General features: G+C 32.6%; 1 protein-coding gene, 1 non-coding gene and 1 pseudogene across 2 annotated transcripts; all 3 read left to right on the forward strand.

The window, feature by feature from the left end:
* Positions 1-8,676: 8,676 nt before the first annotated feature.
* LOC147399253 (large ribosomal subunit protein eL8y) lies at positions 8,677-12,963 on the forward strand. Its single transcript, XM_086448741.1, has 7 exons — positions 8,677-8,808; positions 10,196-10,243; positions 10,735-10,936; positions 11,076-11,245; positions 12,253-12,381; positions 12,482-12,574; positions 12,669-12,963. The coding sequence occupies exons 1-7, from the start codon at positions 8,806-8,808 to the stop codon at positions 12,798-12,800; spliced, it is 777 nt and encodes a 258-aa protein (XP_086304867.1). The 5' UTR covers positions 8,677-8,805; the 3' UTR covers positions 12,801-12,963.
* Positions 12,964-14,095: 1,132 nt separating this feature from the next.
* Positions 14,096-14,168, forward strand: TRNAV-UAC (transfer RNA valine (anticodon UAC)). The gene has a single exon. It is a non-coding gene; the product is annotated as a tRNA-Val (tRNA).
* Positions 14,169-14,774: 606 nt separating this feature from the next.
* On the forward strand, positions 14,775-15,628 carry LOC147399255 (dirigent protein 22 pseudogene; annotated as a pseudogene).
* Positions 15,629-20,447: the final 4,819 nt, after the last annotated feature.

Consider the following 20,447-nt stretch of genomic DNA (forward strand, 5'->3'; position numbering starts at 1 on the left):
GAGTACTTTTTATTAGCCAATCTTTTATGCAATTTGAATGAAAAAATTACCACAGGGCATGCTTCGAAATAATGTTCCGTAATCGTAAATGCCAGGGGAAAATCCAACCCATACCTCAAGATCTGTATTCAAGTTGTTTTTCTTTTTAATTAAAAAAGTAAAAAAAAATAATTATCACTGTAGTACTTGTTAATGCTCTCCCACGTCCAAGAATAAGCAAAGATAAATCAAAGAATGGGACAATAAATACTCTAACACATAATTTATCAAAAAATTGAGGCTCGTCTAACCTTGCACTTCCCAGAATCATAAATCTTTGTCCTTGTGTATCCCGACACAAAGCATCCACGATTTTTTGAAGGGGCATAATATAAAGAGCATTAGATTATCATGCCACTTTATCAATGGATATTGGTAATGGTCCCTACCATTGTGTATAGAATATTTCATAAATCACAATATAATACATTTTATTTAAAGGGAATTTTTTTTAAATAATTATATATTAATTTATAATTATTAAAAAAATAATATTGTTTTCAAATTTAGCAGAAAAGTAATAAATCGACGATCCAATCGTTGATTTTCAAAAATTGGCAATTGGAACGCTGATTTTCAGTATTAAATATATAAATCAATCGAAATATCCTTTTGACCATGAAATTCGACAATTTGATCGTGAATTTTCATACCAACATGCTTTCCATCTCCCAACCATTTATTTTTATCGACGGTTGAAACACCAATTTTTGTTCTATATAATTTTTCTTTATTTAAATTATGAAAAAATGACTGTAATTTGCAAAAATTGCTAATCATCTTTTCCTCAAGAAAAATAAATCATAAATTTGATGACTTTGAGCCGTCGAAGTTCTATAAAGCTTAATCAGAGGCTATTTCTTTGTCCCCAAATGTCAAATTAATGTTTTCAAATTGTACCTACTAAAAAATTACATATATCCACATCTACATCCCATCCACATCCACATCCCATCCACTCTTATCCACATCTCATCCATTCACACCTCATCCATACTAATCAAAGAATAAAAATATTTAAAAAAAAAGATTTAACATATTACAATTTTTTTTACTTATCAAAATAATATAAGTCAAAGTTATATGTGAAAATATGTTACAGAAAAGTTAATAAAACATGAGTCTATCAAAGGACACGACAGTGACTCCTAGGCCATCTAATCACCTCACCAAAAAGAATATCAAGTAAAATTCCCTGGAGTCCAGTTCTATCCATTAGCTCAGTCGAAAATTCAATGATCTCATCAATACAAATTGAATAATACCCATTATCTAGCTTCTTAGGTTCTACTAGTGCTCTTTTGGTGTAGATCGCATTCTTTCTAAAGTTCATCAACAAGCATATTCTACTATTATTCAATGATGGTAATGGTTCTGATACTGATTATTTACCCCCTCGCCTATTAGGAACTATGAAATATGATATCGCCTATAAAATAAAATTATTGTTTATAATTATATATGTAAATTGAAATCCATCATTTATATGAATTAAATATTAATAAAAAAATTAATTGAAGAATCTCCAAAGTTAAAATATTTTTACATCTTACCTGAGTAGAAGGACCTCCAACTTCAAACGTAGATGATTTTTTCTTCTTATGCTTGTTATTTTTCTTCTTATCTTTCATTAGTACATGAACTAGTTAAGTTAATCATGTCACTTTCAAACTTATCTGTATAATTCCGACTTTGAGTTGTATAACGTAATGAAGTCTTTGAAATTCCACCCCCACCCCCCTATACCTCTTACTATGCCTTTTCCATCTTTCCCAAACACCTATGCTCAACTACGATTAATATAATATATGTAAATAAAAAATTAAAATAAATAATATAAGTCATACATACAATGGAAATAGGATCATGGTCGATATCTTTATAGACAAAGCTAGGATTTTATTTAATTAGATTATTTAATTGACCTTACAAAACAATGAAAACATTAAGATGATAAGTAATTTTTTCAAAAATAAAAATAAAAAATTTAATAAAAAAAATGATATCACTTACGAGGGATTTGACTAACTCAGGAGTAAGTGCTACCATCACTCCTTGTATAACAATTGATGAAAAACTCTGTTCTTGTGAGTTGTCGACCACCCATCTTATATTTTTTTTATTTCGATAAAAAAATAAAAGAAACCCATTATACTTTAGAACAGAACTCCAAATCTTAGCAAACTAAATTGGAAAATAAAATAAACCTATTACACCTTATGAAGAAAGCTGAAAACTTCATACAAAGAAAGAAGGATACCATTAAGGGAGTTTCAAAGTCCCAAACAAGAGAAAATAGTACAAAGGAACAAAAAGATCTCACATCTCCTTATTATGTAGAGTCTACCTCAATATTACCCACCAACACAACTAATGGGGCTCTAATCTTGTTGGTATTGATTTTGTACAAAACTAATCTTTTTAAAAGTACATATACCATAATATATGGAATGGTAATATGAATGTGTCATTATATCAATACTTCTGGTTTATTGGTACATTCAATACAAAGAAACAAATATGAACATATCAATGTCTTTGTTAAAACAAGAAATGAAGAACACAAAACTAAGATTAAAACCCAAATCAAGTTGTAATAAAAATCGTCAGAATATAAGACCAAATTTGATCCACTTCTGTGTTTGTTTTGTACCGTTACGTGTGTCAAGAAACAATAACATCACCATATCTTTGGCAACATGTCCAAATTTCACAATGAACAATAGCAACCAACATTATTGCAAGCTTTAATTCAAATGGTATGATCAAGCTAAAAAAAAAACCTTTCATATACGATGACAGAGGTGTTAGATTAACTACAAAAAGAAAAAAAAAATTGAAGAATCATTTCAAATTCTGGTCTTAAGTAGGTCAAATCAGTAGGTTTCGAATCCAAAAGTCATTTTAGAAGATGAGTGATAAGTAGTAGTGGTTGGCAAGCATTCTCATTAAAAAAATTCAAGCTCAAACTCAAATATTATCAATCAATCAAGGGTTTCAATCATCCCTTTACACAATAAATTTTTTTTTGAAAACCAAATTTACAAAAAATTATAGAACATTTATAGCAAAATAATGCATGTCCAGTTCGTGATCACCATATCATTCACAGCTTTATAGCCTGCAGACTGAAGTTGTAAATAAAAATTAGGTATAAGTAACAAAGCTCGTCATAAAATGTCAAATCCAAGGAATATAGTGATTTTAAAAGTCAAATTTGCCTACAAGAATTCGGTTGCTCAATAAAGAAGGAAGTCATAGCCCAAGCATGTCACGGACTCAATGCCTCTACTCATTAACAGCAAAATTAACAATATATAACAAGGCTAGCTAGCAATCAAAATTACAAGCTTACAATCAACATGCATCAAGGAAATAAACGATTTGAAGGAGATTCAATGATTGTGTATCTACCAATTCCAATTCACAAAATAAGCTGAAAATAAGAAAGATTGGACCTTAAGCGATGAAGATATATGCTAATACTTGTTAAGTTGTGCACGTGAGCATGCACATAGTTTAAGAGGGATCACAACATGGACCAAAACCATCCCTTATAGACAACACATGGTAAATTTACCTATACAAATCCATCATATATATGGTTTAAGAGGGATCACAAGGTGGACCAAAACCATTTCTTATAGACCAAGAATATGCTGAACTTGTACATACATGTTTTAAGAAGGATCACAATGAAAACCAAAATCGTTTCTTATATTGACAAAGCATATAATGAATTTACTTATACAAACCTTGTATATGTGTTTTAAGAAGGATCTCAAAGTGAATCAAAACCATTCCTTATTAAAAATACAATAAATTTATTTACACACTTCATACATATGGTTTAAGAGAGACCACAATCTGGACCAAAACCATTCCTTATAGATCAAGAATATGCTGAAATCATACAAACATGTTTTAAGAGGGGTTACAATGAGGACCAAAACCATTTCTTATAGACAAACATATATTGAATTTACTTATACAAACCTTGTACATGTGTTTTAAAAGGGATCACAATGTGTATCAAAATCATTCCTTATAGACTGAGGATATAATGAACTTACATATTGTATAAGAATTATATTGCCAATATGTTCTGCATTCTACTCTCTATCCAAGGTCATATCTTTTCCTAATTGGTCTTGACTTCCTTCTATATTGCTTCCCCAATTGAGGATACCCTTAGATTTTCTCAAATGTTGACCTTTTCTTGATAAGTTATAAAGGCCAGATTTGAAGTCAAGTATGTGTATCACAACTTTTTTGATAGGTAAAAATGCAATATATAAATAAAGTAGTTGAGATGACCAACAAATATAACAAGGTGACTGACCATGGATTACATTGGATCTAATCTACACACCCACTCCAATCTCCCTAAAAAATCCTCCAAAATGACCGCTTTGAATTCTTTTAAGCTTTAAGCCATAAGAAAATAAAACCCAGAATAGAGACAGAAATATCGTATAATGAAAATTCCTTAGGCTTAACATATAATGACTCTTCTCCTTCCAAAAGCACCAACATACTACAGTCCACAATCAAAATATAATTCAACACCTTCGCAGGGCATTGTACAATGAATGAACAAGTGGTTAACTGATTCTCCGTCCTTCTTACTCAAGCAAGTGGCACAGACCTCAAATATTGGCATTTCAATTTTAGTCCTCATTAGTCTTTTCATTTCAACATCCTTGTATTTGTTTCATTCATTCCATAATAGGCTAATACTCTATGATATAAAATCAAGTAATCTTAAAATGGATGTCCTAAAGAAACAAGACCTTATTATATAAGTGGATTTTGATCTAGTACAAGTTCCATTTTTTATTTTGTGACTATATGGGAAGTCTCAATTAGCAATTGCTCTTCTCACTATGTTAGGACTTTGTGAGGATCCCTCTCACTTGATCTCTCTCTCTTTTTCTACTATAGTCTTTTGGCCTTTTATCAATACATTTTTTTTCTACCAATTAAAAAATAATCTACACCACAAAGCCATTGTATAGACTTTTGGATGTGTTTCTTTTTTCTAAGTAAGCTAAGAGATATATTGATAAAAATTAAAATTTGTACAACTAATTACAGAGGCATACCCTTTGTACGTGAAATATACAAGAACTTTGAGAATGCCTTGGAGATAAAATTAAGCATTATATTTAGCATAATTGTTATTCAACTAGATATGATTATGACAACTTGATACACTTTAACATGAAAAATAAAGACTAAACAAAATTAATCGAACTGTTAAGAAAAATCCTAAAAACAAGGAAAAATTAGTGAACAATGAATAAGGAGAAGAAATATGAAATAATACTTACTGGAACTGACCCAATCAAATGACTATCTCAATTTGAACTTATAAAATAGTTGGCTGAGAAAAGAAGATCAAGGATTTGAGCTTAAGTTCTTTGATTTGAGTTTAGGTTAAAAAAGACGATCAACAATTTTATTAATTGATCGATTAAATAGGTGAGAGAGAGATCAAATACACAGAGAAAAGAGATCGAGAGGATTTTTAAGCTTAAGTTGAAAAAACGATAAACAATTTTATTAATCGATCAATTGAATAGGTGAGAGAGAGATCAAATACAGAGAGATTGAGAGATTGAGAGATCAACAGAGACTTAAAGAGAGAGGAGAAAGGAGAGACTTACACAGAGAAGAGATGAAAAACAAAATGAGAGAGGGAGGGTCCGTTAAAACAATGGAAAAAAATTCGTTAAGCTAAACCTGTCGAATTGTTTTATGGGCCTAAACGTGGACTTTAGATTGACGAAATATAAATGATGGGTTAGGACCGCTGAATTTAATGCTATAGGGATGTCGAAATTTACTGTTTTGACACAGTGATATAGGACTATGATTAAATTAGGAGTATTGATTATACATACTTGGGAAGATGCATGTAGTGTTTAATTAATAAAAAAAGATATTAAATAATTTTTTTGATTAGTTGTATTATATTATTATAACTTTTTTTTATTATAAAATGCCAGGTTTCTAAAATTATTAAAGAAAAATTCTAAATTACAGTAAAATATAATAATTATATATATTATAAATTTTTAATATGATTATCATTTTAACGATTTCGAATGTTATGAGGTTACTTTATCCTAAATTTATATTTTAAAATTATTAATAAAATTAAAATCAATATTTGTAGACCGAAGTTAACACTAGAAATTAAATACAAAGATACGGCCAATAATACCACACCACACAATAAGAAAAGGAAAATAGAAAGAGGCTTCGGTGCCATTGAAACTTTGATAAAAGGAAATGAGAGAATAATAAGACAAAAAAGCAAATTCTTTAGCCGACATTGAGAATCGGTGCATTGGAACCCCCACCATGCCAATCATTTCTTTTATTTGATTGGAACGAGGGAAATCTGTCTATCGTTACTTTCCACTCCAACTTTTTATGCGTCTTAATTTGCACGGGGAGTGGGTGAGAGGCAAGAATATTTAAGAGACTATATAATTAATTAGAGAGTGTGTTGGAATTGGATTAATGAGTTGGTTAGGTGGGTCACAAAATTACAAGAGAAAGAGGTCTGAAATTTAATTAATTGTTTATCGAAAATGAATATCTAAGCACATGTTATTCATTTAATAGCTTATCCATCGATTTATTTTAACAGTTTGATATTAGATTTTTTTTTTTTTTTGAATCATGATAATTTGACTATCCCATATGGCAAACTCAATCGACTACTCTGACGCGACAAGTTAGTGAATCGTAAATTTGTGTTTCTTGGGATATACGATTGCATTTTCTACATAAAATGTGTATCTCGAGGGAATCATGTAATCTGAGGAGCGCAGATTTATAATTCTTGAACTTGTCATGTCAGGTACGTAGTCGAATGAATTTGCCACGTGGGATAGTCAGATTATCATGACTCTTAAGTAATGATTTTCTGACTATATCATGTGACATACTCAAAATACTTTCTTGATGTGGCATGTGCTAAAGCTATAGATCTTTTTGCCTTGAGATGCACAACTACACATATTTATGAGGATGTACATGTGTATCCCGAGGTAAAAAAAAATTATGATTTTAATACATGCCACGTATAGAGAGTATTTTGAGTATGACACGTGAGTGAATCTGATTATCAAGACTTTTTTTTTTTTTTTTAATTCATTAAAGAGAGAGAGAGAGAGAGATAAAACTTAATGCGTTACTATTGTAATCCATCAAATTTGATCGTCCATGCAAATCTATTGGGAGGATTTGATTTTTATCACACGTTGCTATCATTGATGGTGGATGGAATGATGGAATGATGGACTAGGGACCACCTATTTGGTTGACAGTATTGTTGCTTTTGGAATTTATTATCTATGTACTGATTTTATGGTCTGATTTTAATTGCCAACAAAACATACATCTAAAAGCATGATAACCAACCCATCGAGGCTAGTTGAGATGTTAAGAGCAATTGGGTGTGCTCCCTAAGTCGTGACTTAGGAATCTCTATATGCCCCTCCACCAAAAGGTGGCTACTTAATGGCTTCATGTAACAAGGTGGGATGGTGCGTGTGGTTTAGGAATTAGTCTGGCTAGATAAGGTTGGTCTTTGTGTCGAGCAAGGTCCGATAGACCAATGACTGGCCTGTTGCCACAAGGATCACCTTGCTATAAAAAAAAAAAAAAAAACTTGGTAACCAACTTGGATTCAGTAATTATTGGAGATGGTTCAATTTGATTAATTCTGATAAAATTTGAGAACGTTTGGCACAAAAGTCAGGAAAATTTTGAAAAACAAACAAATGATGTTTTTGGATTTTGAGTGAAGGTAGCACGACTACCTTAAATATGAATTTTTATTGTTTCATTAAAATATGAATTAATGATTTTTCTCAAAAGTAAACTTTTAAAAAAGAGACTCATTTTAAACTCCAAATTATAGTTTATAAGAAAAATCAAAGAATTTAATATGATATGTATAAATTTAAAAATGTGAGAAAATCTTCAATCATCCATGGCATAAAAGTAAATGAATCCCAATAGTCATAGGTACTCGTCAAATAAAACCTAATGCTTTCAATTCTTGCTGATTCAGTTCTATATTAGACTTGACTCTAATCATTTCAATTAGAAGGGCTACAACTTGGGTAAGCTAACCTGAACTCAAGTTGGGCTCAACCCAATTGATGGGTGAGCTTGGATTGAGTTATGTAGAAGATGAGCTGAGTCTGGGCTAAGATATCTCAGTCCGAATTCAATTCGGGTTGAGCTCGGATTGATGGTTTGTGCAATCTAACTCCACTCGAATCTGATGCTATATAGTAACATATAAATATTTTATTTATTTTAAATTATTACTTATTTATTTTTTTCTAAATTTATTTGTAAAATTAAGTAAAAAAATATATTTTTATTTATTTTTCTTTGTATTTAAACACATTGCTATATATTTTTATATAAAGTAATACGGATATTTGAAGACGAAAAGTCCAATCCATCGAAAGTTACCTTACTCAGACTAATCTGAGTTCAACCCAATTTTAGAAACTCAACTCAAGTGTTGCAGCCCCACCAATAGGGAACCGAATCGTGGTTTTCGGTTTCGATTCGGGTTCCGGTTAAATGGGTACCCATTGACACCTGTACTCTAGGGTTCCAGGGCTCTTGCGCTGTTGCGCCTCAACTATTAAAAACCCTGGAGTGCGGCTGTTATCGCTTCTTGCTGCCTCTGCAGAAATTAGGATTTGATCTACCCTCTTCAACCGAACAATGGTAAGATTCTACTTATTTTCTTCAATCTGCCCCTTTTCTTATTCTTCTCATGAACTAGAATCTGTATTTGTGTAGTTGATGATTGTTTTTCTCCGTATTTTTTGTTCATACATTGCTACTATTTGTTCTTATAATAAAAAAAAAGGTACATTTTTTGGCATTTAAATCTGATTTTTCTTTCATAAATTTGAGATTGAAGGTTATCTCGGTTGATTTAGTTGGAATCTGCAGAAATATTGCTTATTTCCTGCTCCTGTAGACTCTCATGTAGTCGTATTGAACATTAGTTTAGAATTGTTTCTCTTAATTTCTAGAAAAGGAATAGTGGTTCTAAGTTGGAATTTGTATCATATCGAGTGAAAAAGGCAGAATTGAATCTCATACTGTGCACACAACTCATTGTCCATGGATTACAAACACTGATCTTTTGTTTAAGACGATATCCCAAACTTTATTTTATTTTAATTTTTTATAGTTCAGGGTTGAAAGATCTTATTCGGCATCGGCTTCTCTATGAAAAACAATTGGAAAACAAATTGGAACTGAGATACTTGTGTTTAAATGAACAATCTAGTTTTTTCAAATTCAAGTAAAGTACGTCATAATGGATTGAAATTTTGTTGAGGATGGTCTCCAAGGCATGGACATATAAGTGACTTATTGGTTAGTTATTAGAATATATTTTGTTTTTCAGATAGAGTTGCGATCCGGAACAGTGTCCTGCTCCTATAGCAACATAATGTGCCTATGTGGCACGTTTGGGTTGGAGATTAAACACACTGGGTTGCGTGCAATGTAGAAAACGGTTTGGTTTGGTGTCTGGTGTGTTTTAAACTCCTACCAAAACATACTACGTAGACACTGTTCCTATTCTAATAGGAATAGGACTCCTTACCTGATCCCGATTCTTTCATATATGAATACATTTTTTTTCCTCGTCGGATACGAAGAAATGATGTCCTCTCTTTTATTATTATTAGAATAATGATTTTCTGATGCTCCGATCAACCGTAGATCATTTGCCTCAGGATATGCAGAACCATAGAACTTTTTCATGTGTATCCCAAGGCAAATGATCTACAGTTCTGTGATGGGAGTGTATGTTAGAGGGGGCGTCAGATTATCGTGACTCTTATTATTATTATTATTAATGAGAGAAATCTTTTTTCTCTCATTAATGACATTTTACACTTATCAATATAATATAATATATATAATCTATATTTTGTCCAACAATATTTACTTGTGGTTATAGTTGACTAACATGTAATGACGGTAACATTTTAAGTGTTTGTCGATCTGTGCTTCTAAACTGCTATACATAGTGTGGCCTTCATAAATTGTTCTTTTTTTTTTTTTTTTGCTTTCTGATTTATCTTTTCGGCAGGCCCCCAAAAGAGGTGGAAAGGCCCCAGTACCAGCCAAGAAGAAAACTGTAAGTTGTGGTTTCTTGTAATTTTTTAGGAAGCAATTAACCATAAAATAGCCTTCTTCCCTTGATCAACGTGAAATAATCGTTTCACTTCTACATATCTTCCTATACAGAAAAAACTTGTCATTTTCTGATTTTTTTTCATGAAGAATGTAGACTGTAGTAATTGCTTTGTTTGGCAAATGGTGTTGAAGATTTATAGGTAAAAAAGTGTTATGGAAGATGTTAAAACCTTTGATGAATCCAAATAGTTTTAATGGGCCCATTGAATTCATCCATAAATCAACTCATCCAAGTCTTTTGATATTTTTCCTCATTTGCCTCAGAAATATCTTAAATTTCTTAATTATTGAGAACATTAATCTTTTATATTTCAGACTTTTTTTTGTCATTCAAGATAAATTGAGTTTGAGATTCTTGAATTGAGTTTGTAAATGGCATATCTGTGTTTCCTTGGAAAAAAAATCATTTTTTTTTTGCTTATTTTTTTACAGGAAAAGACTGTGAATCCTTTGTTTGAGAAGCGCCCGAAGCAGTTTGGGATTGGTGGTGCATTACCACCGAAAAGGGACTTGCATAGATTTGTGAAATGGCCAAAAGTTGTGCGTATCCAAAGGCAGAGGAGGATTCTTAAGCAACGGTTGAAGGTTCCACCTGCTTTGAACCAATTCACAAAAACACTTGACAAAAACCTAGGTAAAGCTCTCCTATTTTTTGTCATTTTTTATCCATTATTAAATTCAAACATTTATATGACTATGGTACCATTTTAAAGTACTTGCCAATGCTATTTTTCCAATATCCTGGTCCGTTCATACAACATTTTAATGTGCAGCTACAAACCTTTTTAAGATGCTACTCAAATATAGACCCGAGGACAAGGCTGCTAAGAAGGAAAGGCTTCTGAAAAGGGCACAAGCTGAAGCAGAAGGGAAGACCGTGGAGTCTAAGAAGCCCATCGTTGTCAAATATGGCCTTAATCACATTACATACCTCATTGAGCAGGTACACACAATTTGATCGCCATTGTACTTTGATGCTGTCAGAAGGAACATATCTTGGGCCTTTTTAGTTTTTTTTTTTTTTTTACAACACTAACATATTCAAATAACCACATTTGATTTGTTGGGTTGGATGGGTAAGGATGAGATGTCTATCGATCTAAGATAAGTGGATTTCAGTGAATCACTTTTAATTGTTTTTCAAATCTTGTTTCTTTCATTGAATATGCTTTGAAGGTAATGGTCTGTTTAAAAAATTATGCTTTTAAATTTAATGGCTCTAATATAAAGTCGTATTTCCATGTTGTTGATACAAGAACCACCAATGGATAGATGGAAAATGTCTCCTTCAATAAAAGAGGTTGTGGGTTCAAATCTTTTTAAGACCATATAGATTTTTGTGGAGCCTACTTTTGAATCTTTGAAGAAAAGAAGCTTGATGTTAACGATGTCAATATTATTGGTTTTTGTGGGTATGTGAGTGCAAGCAGTTTTTAGAATTTAGGGACTTCTCCTTTGAAGATTATGTAGGTGGGATTCTGTAAGTAGTGTCGAGTCTTAATGTTCTTCATTAGCTCCTAATTTCCGCTGTGTTCTATTTTTTCCTCTTTTCCTTCCCTTGACGTGCTTTGGATGGTTTTCTCGATCTCCTTGCTTGTAATTTATTTACCTATTGTTCTTCTCAATGAAATCTATTTACCTATCATAGGGAAAAAACTCCATACTGTTGATCACAGCCCTTCTCACATTACTTGGGAAAAAACACCATTCTTCTTTACAAGTAATTGTTTAGGTCTGTTTTTCTATTCAAATATTCTTTTAAACTTATGTACTGGCCTGGAATTTTTTTTTTAAGCCTGTCTACTTTTGTACGTTTTTTTTTGGGCACTGCTTTTCTTGTTAGATATCCCAAGAAATTTAACAACTACAATATGGATAACCCAGCAATAGCTTTGTACTATTCATCCATGGCATCCTTGAAATATGATTTTGTATCAATTTGTTGTCCAGAACAAGGCCCAGTTGGTGGTTATTGCTCATGATGTGGACCCAATCGAGCTTGTTGTCTGGTTGCCTGCATTGTGCCGTAAAATGGAGATTCCTTATGCAATTGTGAAGGGCAAAGCTCGTCTTGGAGCGGTTAATTTCTTTTTCACTCGTGCTATTTATAGAACGACCATTTTGCTGAATCTTTTGTGTGTGTTCACGCTATTAATTTTTTCCCCTTCAATTTGAACAGATAGTCCACAAGAAAACAGCAACAGCTTTGTGCTTGACATCAGTGAAAAACGAAGATAAATTGGAGTTCAGCAAAATTGTGGAGGCAATCAAGGTGACAAAAACTATAACTGGGCCTGACCTTGAAATTCTAATTCAATTGAAATTACTGTCATTTCCCTAAACTTCACATTAATTGTCATTTTCAGGCTAACTTCAACGACAAGTTTGATGAGCACCGAAAGAAATGGGGAGGTGGAATTATGGGTTCCAAGTCTCAGGCCAAGACCAAAGCAAAGGAAAGGCTCTTAGCAAAGGAGGCAGCACAAAGGATGTCTTGAGCTTTTAGCAGGGGAGAGGGAGAGAGCCTAGTAGGAATGAAATTTTAGCAACTGTTTTCATACTTATTTGCATGAGAAGTATTGTATTTTTTTGATAGTTGTGATCTTAATTGCACTGCCAGCATTTATATGGTTATAATATAAAATGACATTTTTGGTTTAATTGTGATTTTTTCATGCAATTGCTTATGCTCTTTGATGGGTTTGTTAGTCCTTTGAACTTGAAAGGATAGACGTCAGGGGTTGGGTGTGGAAGAAAGAACACACTCAGGATTGAGAGGCCAGCCAGGTCGATCAGGGAATAGAGGATTGAAAAGCACGGCATTGTTAAATAGTGCTCCTAAAACACAATCAGTTATATGATCTTTTTGACTAATTCTGACTTGACTTGACTAATGACTATGGTTTACCTCCATTCTTTTGGATGATATTCTCAAAAAAGGTCCTCTGTGGCTTTAATGAAAGATAATTCATGTTCAATGGTTTATGCTTTGTTCAAAGTGACATTGAAAAGGGTATAAATCTAATAAGTCGTTGGAGTTACTAATACCGAAATTCTTATTTCATCAAAATATTGTTTGGATCCACAAAACAAAAATACATCCAACATTGTCATTGGCTAAGAAAATGATAGGGTTGGGAGGAAGAAAGAAGAAAACAATTTCACTTTTTAGATAAAAGAAATTTCTTCAAAATATCATGTTACAGGACAGGTTCTTAGAATGCTAAACTGTCAATTGGTGTTATTTTCACTTTTCCTTTTGAGATTGAGATTCCCTTTTTAGTGTCTTATCTATTAAAGTTTAAAGACACTGACCACGGGAATATATGTTGAAATTAATGGTTGAGACAGTATTTTATCTTATAAAGTTTAAGAAAATTTAAGGTTTGAGTCATGGTTTTTACACTCGTGCGAGACCGAGATGTATCACCCGAGGTAACTCGGTATTGGAATTGAACGAGACCAACTCACAAAGTCTTTTTTTTTTTTTTTATCGAGTTTTACGTCTCACATTCAATTTTTTGAATTATCTCATGAGACATCTCAAACATATCAGAAAAACTCGTCTGAGACTAACTCGATATTAGAGCTGAACGAGACGAGACGTGATACCGAGTTTAAAAACCATGGTTTGAGTTGACCTAACTTAAATTCAAATGGAAATGAGACTAAAGAGAAGAACAACGTTAAATTTGATTGGCCTCAATCCAACCCAATTCAACAAATAACTAAAGAACCTTTCTCTGTAATTTTTAATTTTTTCAAAATAAAATATCTCTTAAAAGTCAAATCTGATGCTGTGGTGTAGTGGTTATCACGTTAGTCTTACACACTAAAGGACCCCAGTTCGATCCTGGGCAGCATCATTTTTTGCATTTCTTTAAATTCAAATCATCAGATTTTGGGGTGCCAATAACAGCTCTCTTTAATTATTGAAGTCAGCACATGCATGCATCTTATTTCATCATCACAATCTATACCAAGGTTTTGATATTATTTTTATGCTGATGATTAACCTGACGTAACCCTCCTCTCAGAATTTTCAAATTTCTTGGCAGACCAAGTGACCAATGTTGGTTTAAATTTCATCTCCATTATTTTTGGGCCTTTTAATATTGACTTTGCATGTTATATAGAATTTTTGTGTTCAATATATCGTGCACCATAAGCTATATTTAAAAAAATATATATACATATAAATAACCTTACAATGTGGAAAGAAGACCTTCAGGTCATATAAAGTCCAGATTACACACTCAAAAAAACAAAAAAACAGAGACTTTTCATCTTCAACCTTTGAAACATGCTTTGATATTGTCCCGAACATTCCAAATTGCATAGTTTGTTCAACATATTTTAACCTAACATTGAAACTTCCACAGCCCTGCCTTTAAGTAAAAGGCAAAAAATCAAAGGTCAGCCCAAGACTTCATTGTAATTGGAACTTCACCACCTATATATAAACCTCTCGTAACACCTTTGTTTAATAACCCAAGACACAAAGTAATCTCCAAACATGGCTAAGATGAGCTTCAGCACCACTTCACCCTCATCAGCCATTCTTGCTTTTCTTCTAATTACTTCTCTTCTTCTCTCCTTCAGAACTACTGAAGCCTTGAAGGCTAAGGTAGCCCATATCCAATTCTACATGCATGATATTGTCGACGGGCCCAACGCAACTTCGATTCGGGTTGCACCAACTCAACCCATAAATTTCACTGGCTCTGACCCAATCGGATCCATGTTCGGATCAGTTCATGTGATGGATAACCCGCTTACGGCCACTCCTGATCTGAAATCAACCTTGATTGGTCGTGCCCAAGGAATTTACGCAGTGTCATCACAACAGGATGAGTTGAGCCTTCTGATGACACTCACGTATACGATTGTAAGTGGGCCTTATAATGGTAGTACGTTTAGTGTGGTGGGTCGTAATCCGGTAATGAGGACTGTTAGAGAGATGCCAATCATCGGTGGCACGGGGATTTTCAGGCTGGCACGGGGATATTGTTTGGCACAAACATATTCCATGAGCGGTATGGATGCTGTGATAGGATATAATGCAACCCTACTACACTACTAGAGAGAGGGGAGCCCTTTAATTTGTTATTTTTTCTAGATTTTTTTTTCCTTCTTTCCATGCATAGATGATCTCATATATACCGAGGCATTATATTATAAATTGGAATAAGTCTGTTTGATCAGATGGTTAGGATCCTTCCAAATTGATTTTTTAGTCTCAGAGATCTTATTGATTGATGGACCGATTGATCATATACACCCATGTAAGAATTCACATAAGAATAAAAAATATGTTTTTATCTCTATCATACACAAATCACCTCAAATATTGTTATTAAAATTAAAAATGAGAATATTAGTTGAAGATCTACGCTGTAATAAACTGATCATGATTTCTATTAGTTCAAACAGATCGCACTTTTCATCATGAACGAGATATGTGAATGAAAAATATTAGGACTTCATCATGATGAGATCAATAAAATCCAATGGCTAAAAATCATCAATCAGGACGAATTTTTGTAGGAAGGTCGACAACCAGGTAGGCTAAATGTTTGTGGGCCGAAATAGTTGTCTAGCACTCAGCTTTTAACCAACTCATGTTAGTCACAAGGCCTTCAGCTTCATCGATGATTTCTAACCATTGGATTTGAGCATTTGACACCAAGAACTTAATCCCTAATGGTTTTTTAATCCATAATTCAGGTTCATGGTGAAAAATACTGAGATTCTTGGACCAGGAACCACCATTCAGACTAATTTTTGGTGTGATTGTCTACCCAGGAGTGTGCCAAAAATTCATAGTCGTCGGCCGAAGAAATATAACTAGCAAAATGCACATGTGTTGCATGTGAACTATTAAATAATTATTAAAAATTTATATTATTTTTTTCTCTATAACTAAAAAATTGGCCTTGTTTCTAAATGATGACACTTGGAAGAAGTTACTTAATTGTATCTTTCTATCTATATGTCTTAAAGCCTCTTTTCTTATTATTATTATTATTTTTTTTTATATAGTAGTTGGAGAGAGTTTTAGTTTTGAATCTTAATATGCGGGATGTTAATCTTTATTATTAATAAATTAATCTATCAATTGCATGCATTTGCATCGAACATGTGTTTGATATATAAGATCTAAAGCATATGCAAATACTAGAAAACTAAAAAAATGACCCTATACCCAATAAACCACTGATATATTTTGGTTGTGATATTATAGCATGAACATACATAATTCAAAAGTTTTTTTATTTATTTTTATTTATTTATTTATTTTATGATAATTAGGCATTTATACATTTTGCCTGAAGTGATATCATATCGATATGTGAATTTGGGATTAAAAATATCTCATGAATTTATAATTGAGAGATTTATCCGATTGTCTTATCTGTTGCATTTTTATTACAACAATTCTTTTAGAGTCCCGACAATTCCAAACGAATCATATTTTATCTTATAATGGGATTCACATCAATTTGAAAGATTAAATATTCATAATACCCTTAGGGTATGTTTGATTGCATGGAAAATCACTTTCCATGAAATTTGAAATTTATGGAAAATTAGTTGTGGAAAATAGGTAGGGTTGGAAAATCAAATTCCATTGTTTGATTTCACTTAGATAAAATCATGGAAAAAATATGAGAAAAAAGAAAAAGAGGAAAAGGAGGAAGAAGATGAGAAGAGATGGAGAGGAAGAGGAAGATGACGAGGAAGAGGGAGGGGGAGGATGTGGCGACGGTGGCGATGACAACGACGACAGCGACGATAGCGACGACGATGGAGGTAAGTGAGGAAGATGTGGGGAGAACATGGTGGTGGTGGTGGTAGCGGAGGAGGTGAGGGATGCAAAAGAAGAAAAAGAAGAAGAAGAGAGAGAGAAGGTGGTCGGAGACGGAGTCGACGACGATGGTGAAGACGACGGCAAGATTAGTGTAATGGTGGTGGTAGGGAATAATTGATGATGGAAAATATATGTGGGAAAGTGAAATTCATGATTTAGTGGACTTTTTGTATAGGGTGGAAAATGAATTTCCATTTCCATGTGCAATCTAACACTTGAAAAATGTCATTTTCCATGAAAATTGATTTTCCACCCTATTTTCCATATGCAATCAACATACCCTTATTTCTTTATATCAAAAACACTTTTCTTACTAACTTCAATAAGATAAGTTTCCTAATGACTTGTCTTGTGGTTTCCAAAAATATGATCTATTGCCTCAGGGTTGTAGAGGACGAAGTCCAAGAACTTTGAAAAAAGTAATTTCAAACAAAAGAAAGTTAATTTTCACCATGGAAATTTATTTTAAAATTTGGTAGTTCGATAGTCGTCTATTTCAAACACCTTAGATCAAATCCAAAAATGAGTTTTTTTTTTTTTTGAAACTAAGTTTTTCCAAGAAATCTAAAAAGTTGTAGTGTTGGATTTGCATAGCAATCCAACACCACAACTCTCTAAGTTTCTTCAAAAACTCATATCCAAAAAAAGAAATTAAATAAAATAAAAAACAATTTCGTTTGTGCTTGATCCAAGTTTTTAAAAATGGACAGATACTGAACTTCCACATAACTCTTAAACTTAAAAGTGAAATTCAACTGTGAAAAATAACTGTTAAAAAAAAAAAAAATCAAGTTCATAGAATTTTATCCTCTACAACCCTAAAGCATTGGATCATGTTTTTGGATAACACAAGGTGAGCCCAAGGACCCTTAGTGAAGGCGAATTCCTTACTAACTCAGTAAGACTAGTCAGACTATAGAAAAGTGTGTTGTACGCAACTATAACTCAAGGTATAAGAATATAATTAGAGACACGGCAATAGCTAATAATTATAATAATGAAAAGAGTCCTGCTAATATGACTCGCCATGAATCGACTCCCTGACGTGGACAAGTTCGGGAACTATAGATCTGTACGTCTCGTGATACACGATTGCACTTCCCCATTAAAAAAGTGTATCCCGAGGGAGTCGTGTATCCTGATGCATATAGATCTATGGTTCCTGAGCTTGTCCACATCAGGGAGTCGATTGAGTATGCCTCCTCATGAGTCATATTATCAGAACTGAAAATAAAATTAATTAATTTAAAAATATATATATACCTAAGCAAAATAAAAGCTCCTATTTGTCTTTTAAGATGGTATAGGTTATGTCTAGAATTAGGCCCAAGCCTATCTCATAACTAAGAAGGTACAGCCCAACCCAGACCAACCAAGGTCATGTTCACATGTATATATAGTGCCGACCGTGCAAACCGAGTTGGGTAACCTTACTTAACTTCACCGCTCCATTTTTTTGGGCACATGCAACGCTTTCGCAGGCCCACGAACCCATGAATGTTTAGCCCAATCAGCTTTATTGATAAATTGTAAGCAATTGGATTCAAGCTCTCTTTTAATTGGAGCCCATGTGCTAAAAAGCCCATTATGAGAAAAATTAGTTTAATCAAATTAATAACTTTTAAAAAATCAGAAACCAAACAGTACAAACGCAATAGAAAAAAAGAAGTAAAAATTGTTATCTAATTTGGTGCAAATTATCTAAAAAGTTGATACCACATTTAAGTAATCACTGGTATCATATCCTCCAACTATTTTCACATCTTCACCTAACATAATTAGCTAATTAGTCGTATATTCTCCTATTATTTTCAAAATAATCCACCTAATCCCCAATTCCATCTAAGTCGATTCAATCCTAAATTTCTAGTTTTTTTTTTCTAAATTTTCTCAAATTACTTAAGAAATGTGTTAATTGAACAATATCAACGTGAATAATAAAAAATTCCTTCGGTCGATTCATAGCTAATCTCATCCAAACAACTTCCATGACCACCGAAGGCCAAAATGCAACTATTCGGGGACATATTTCATGATTTCATCTTTCTCCCCTCAACACTAAAGGTCTCTAACACTGGTTGTTGTAGATTGGTTTTCCTTAGTTATATTGTCGAAACATAACGCAATTTAGAGGATTGATAAAATTATTAATTGCATATAATAATCACATGATAATCATAGAAAACAAATATCTTTTTTGATTTAAGATATTATTTAAGATACGATTCCTTTATTTTTTTTTTCTAAGTACAAGAACTAGACTAACATTTATATAGAAAGTAATAGATAACAAACATAATTAGAAATAAATTATCACTAATTATGTAGAGGCTAAATCTCGACTACAGTTGATTCCTCGAGAATCATCCCTATCAATTGATTTTTATTATTATTAATGTGTACGAACAATTAAAACCATGCGAAAAAAATGATTAAAGAGAAAAGAAAAAGAAAGAGAAAATAATACACAAGATTTGTTCATGGGATTTGTCTCAAATCCGGATTGACTATTTGAAACTATTACAAGATTTACATTACATGACTTCATCTTCACTTCTTTACAAGATGGTCACTATCTTTAAATAGAAAAGGATCTGACTAATCTAGAAAAAAGTGAATTATCCAAAATAGAGAATCTCTAATTAACAATGAGATTTTCTATTTAGACAAGATTACCTATTTATCTCAATATTTTTTTTAGAATATATCGATAATGGCTTGAGATACGCATTGAATCTGCCACACCAACCAATTATCGTGATTTGCCTTGTTCATGCCACATGTCTAATACCATTATGGTCACATTTTCCTTAACTTAAAAATCTGTGTTAGAAATGGTGTCCCACTAGATCAAATCCATCATGATCTTTGTCAAGAGTATTCGCTTATAAGATCCTTGGGTTTGAATATCGCAAAGTGATGATTACGAAATATGAAAAAAAAAAAAAAATGGTGGCTACCAAATTGGAAATATTTATAGTGTAGATGAACTTTGAAATTATGGATTAAAATTAGATGATTTGTCGATAAAAAGAAAAGGATAGAAAGACTAATGGTGAATGAGACACAAACATTGAAAAAATGATGTTGGATGAACAAAATAAAAGAAACCGACGGGTTGACTGTTTAATGTACAACTCTAACCAGCAAGGGTACAACCCCATGGCCCATGCCAACCAGCCAAAGTAAATCTTGCAGCCCATCCGACAATTTGACTTGACTTGGCATCCATCAAGTTGATCAGTCAACATGATGTATAACGATTGGTCATAGG

This window comes from Akebia trifoliata, chromosome 7 (assembly GCF_017979445.1).
Source record: "Akebia trifoliata isolate Shusen 1 chromosome 7, ASM1797944v1, whole genome shotgun sequence".
NCBI lineage: Eukaryota > Viridiplantae > Streptophyta > Magnoliopsida > Ranunculales > Lardizabalaceae > Akebia > Akebia trifoliata.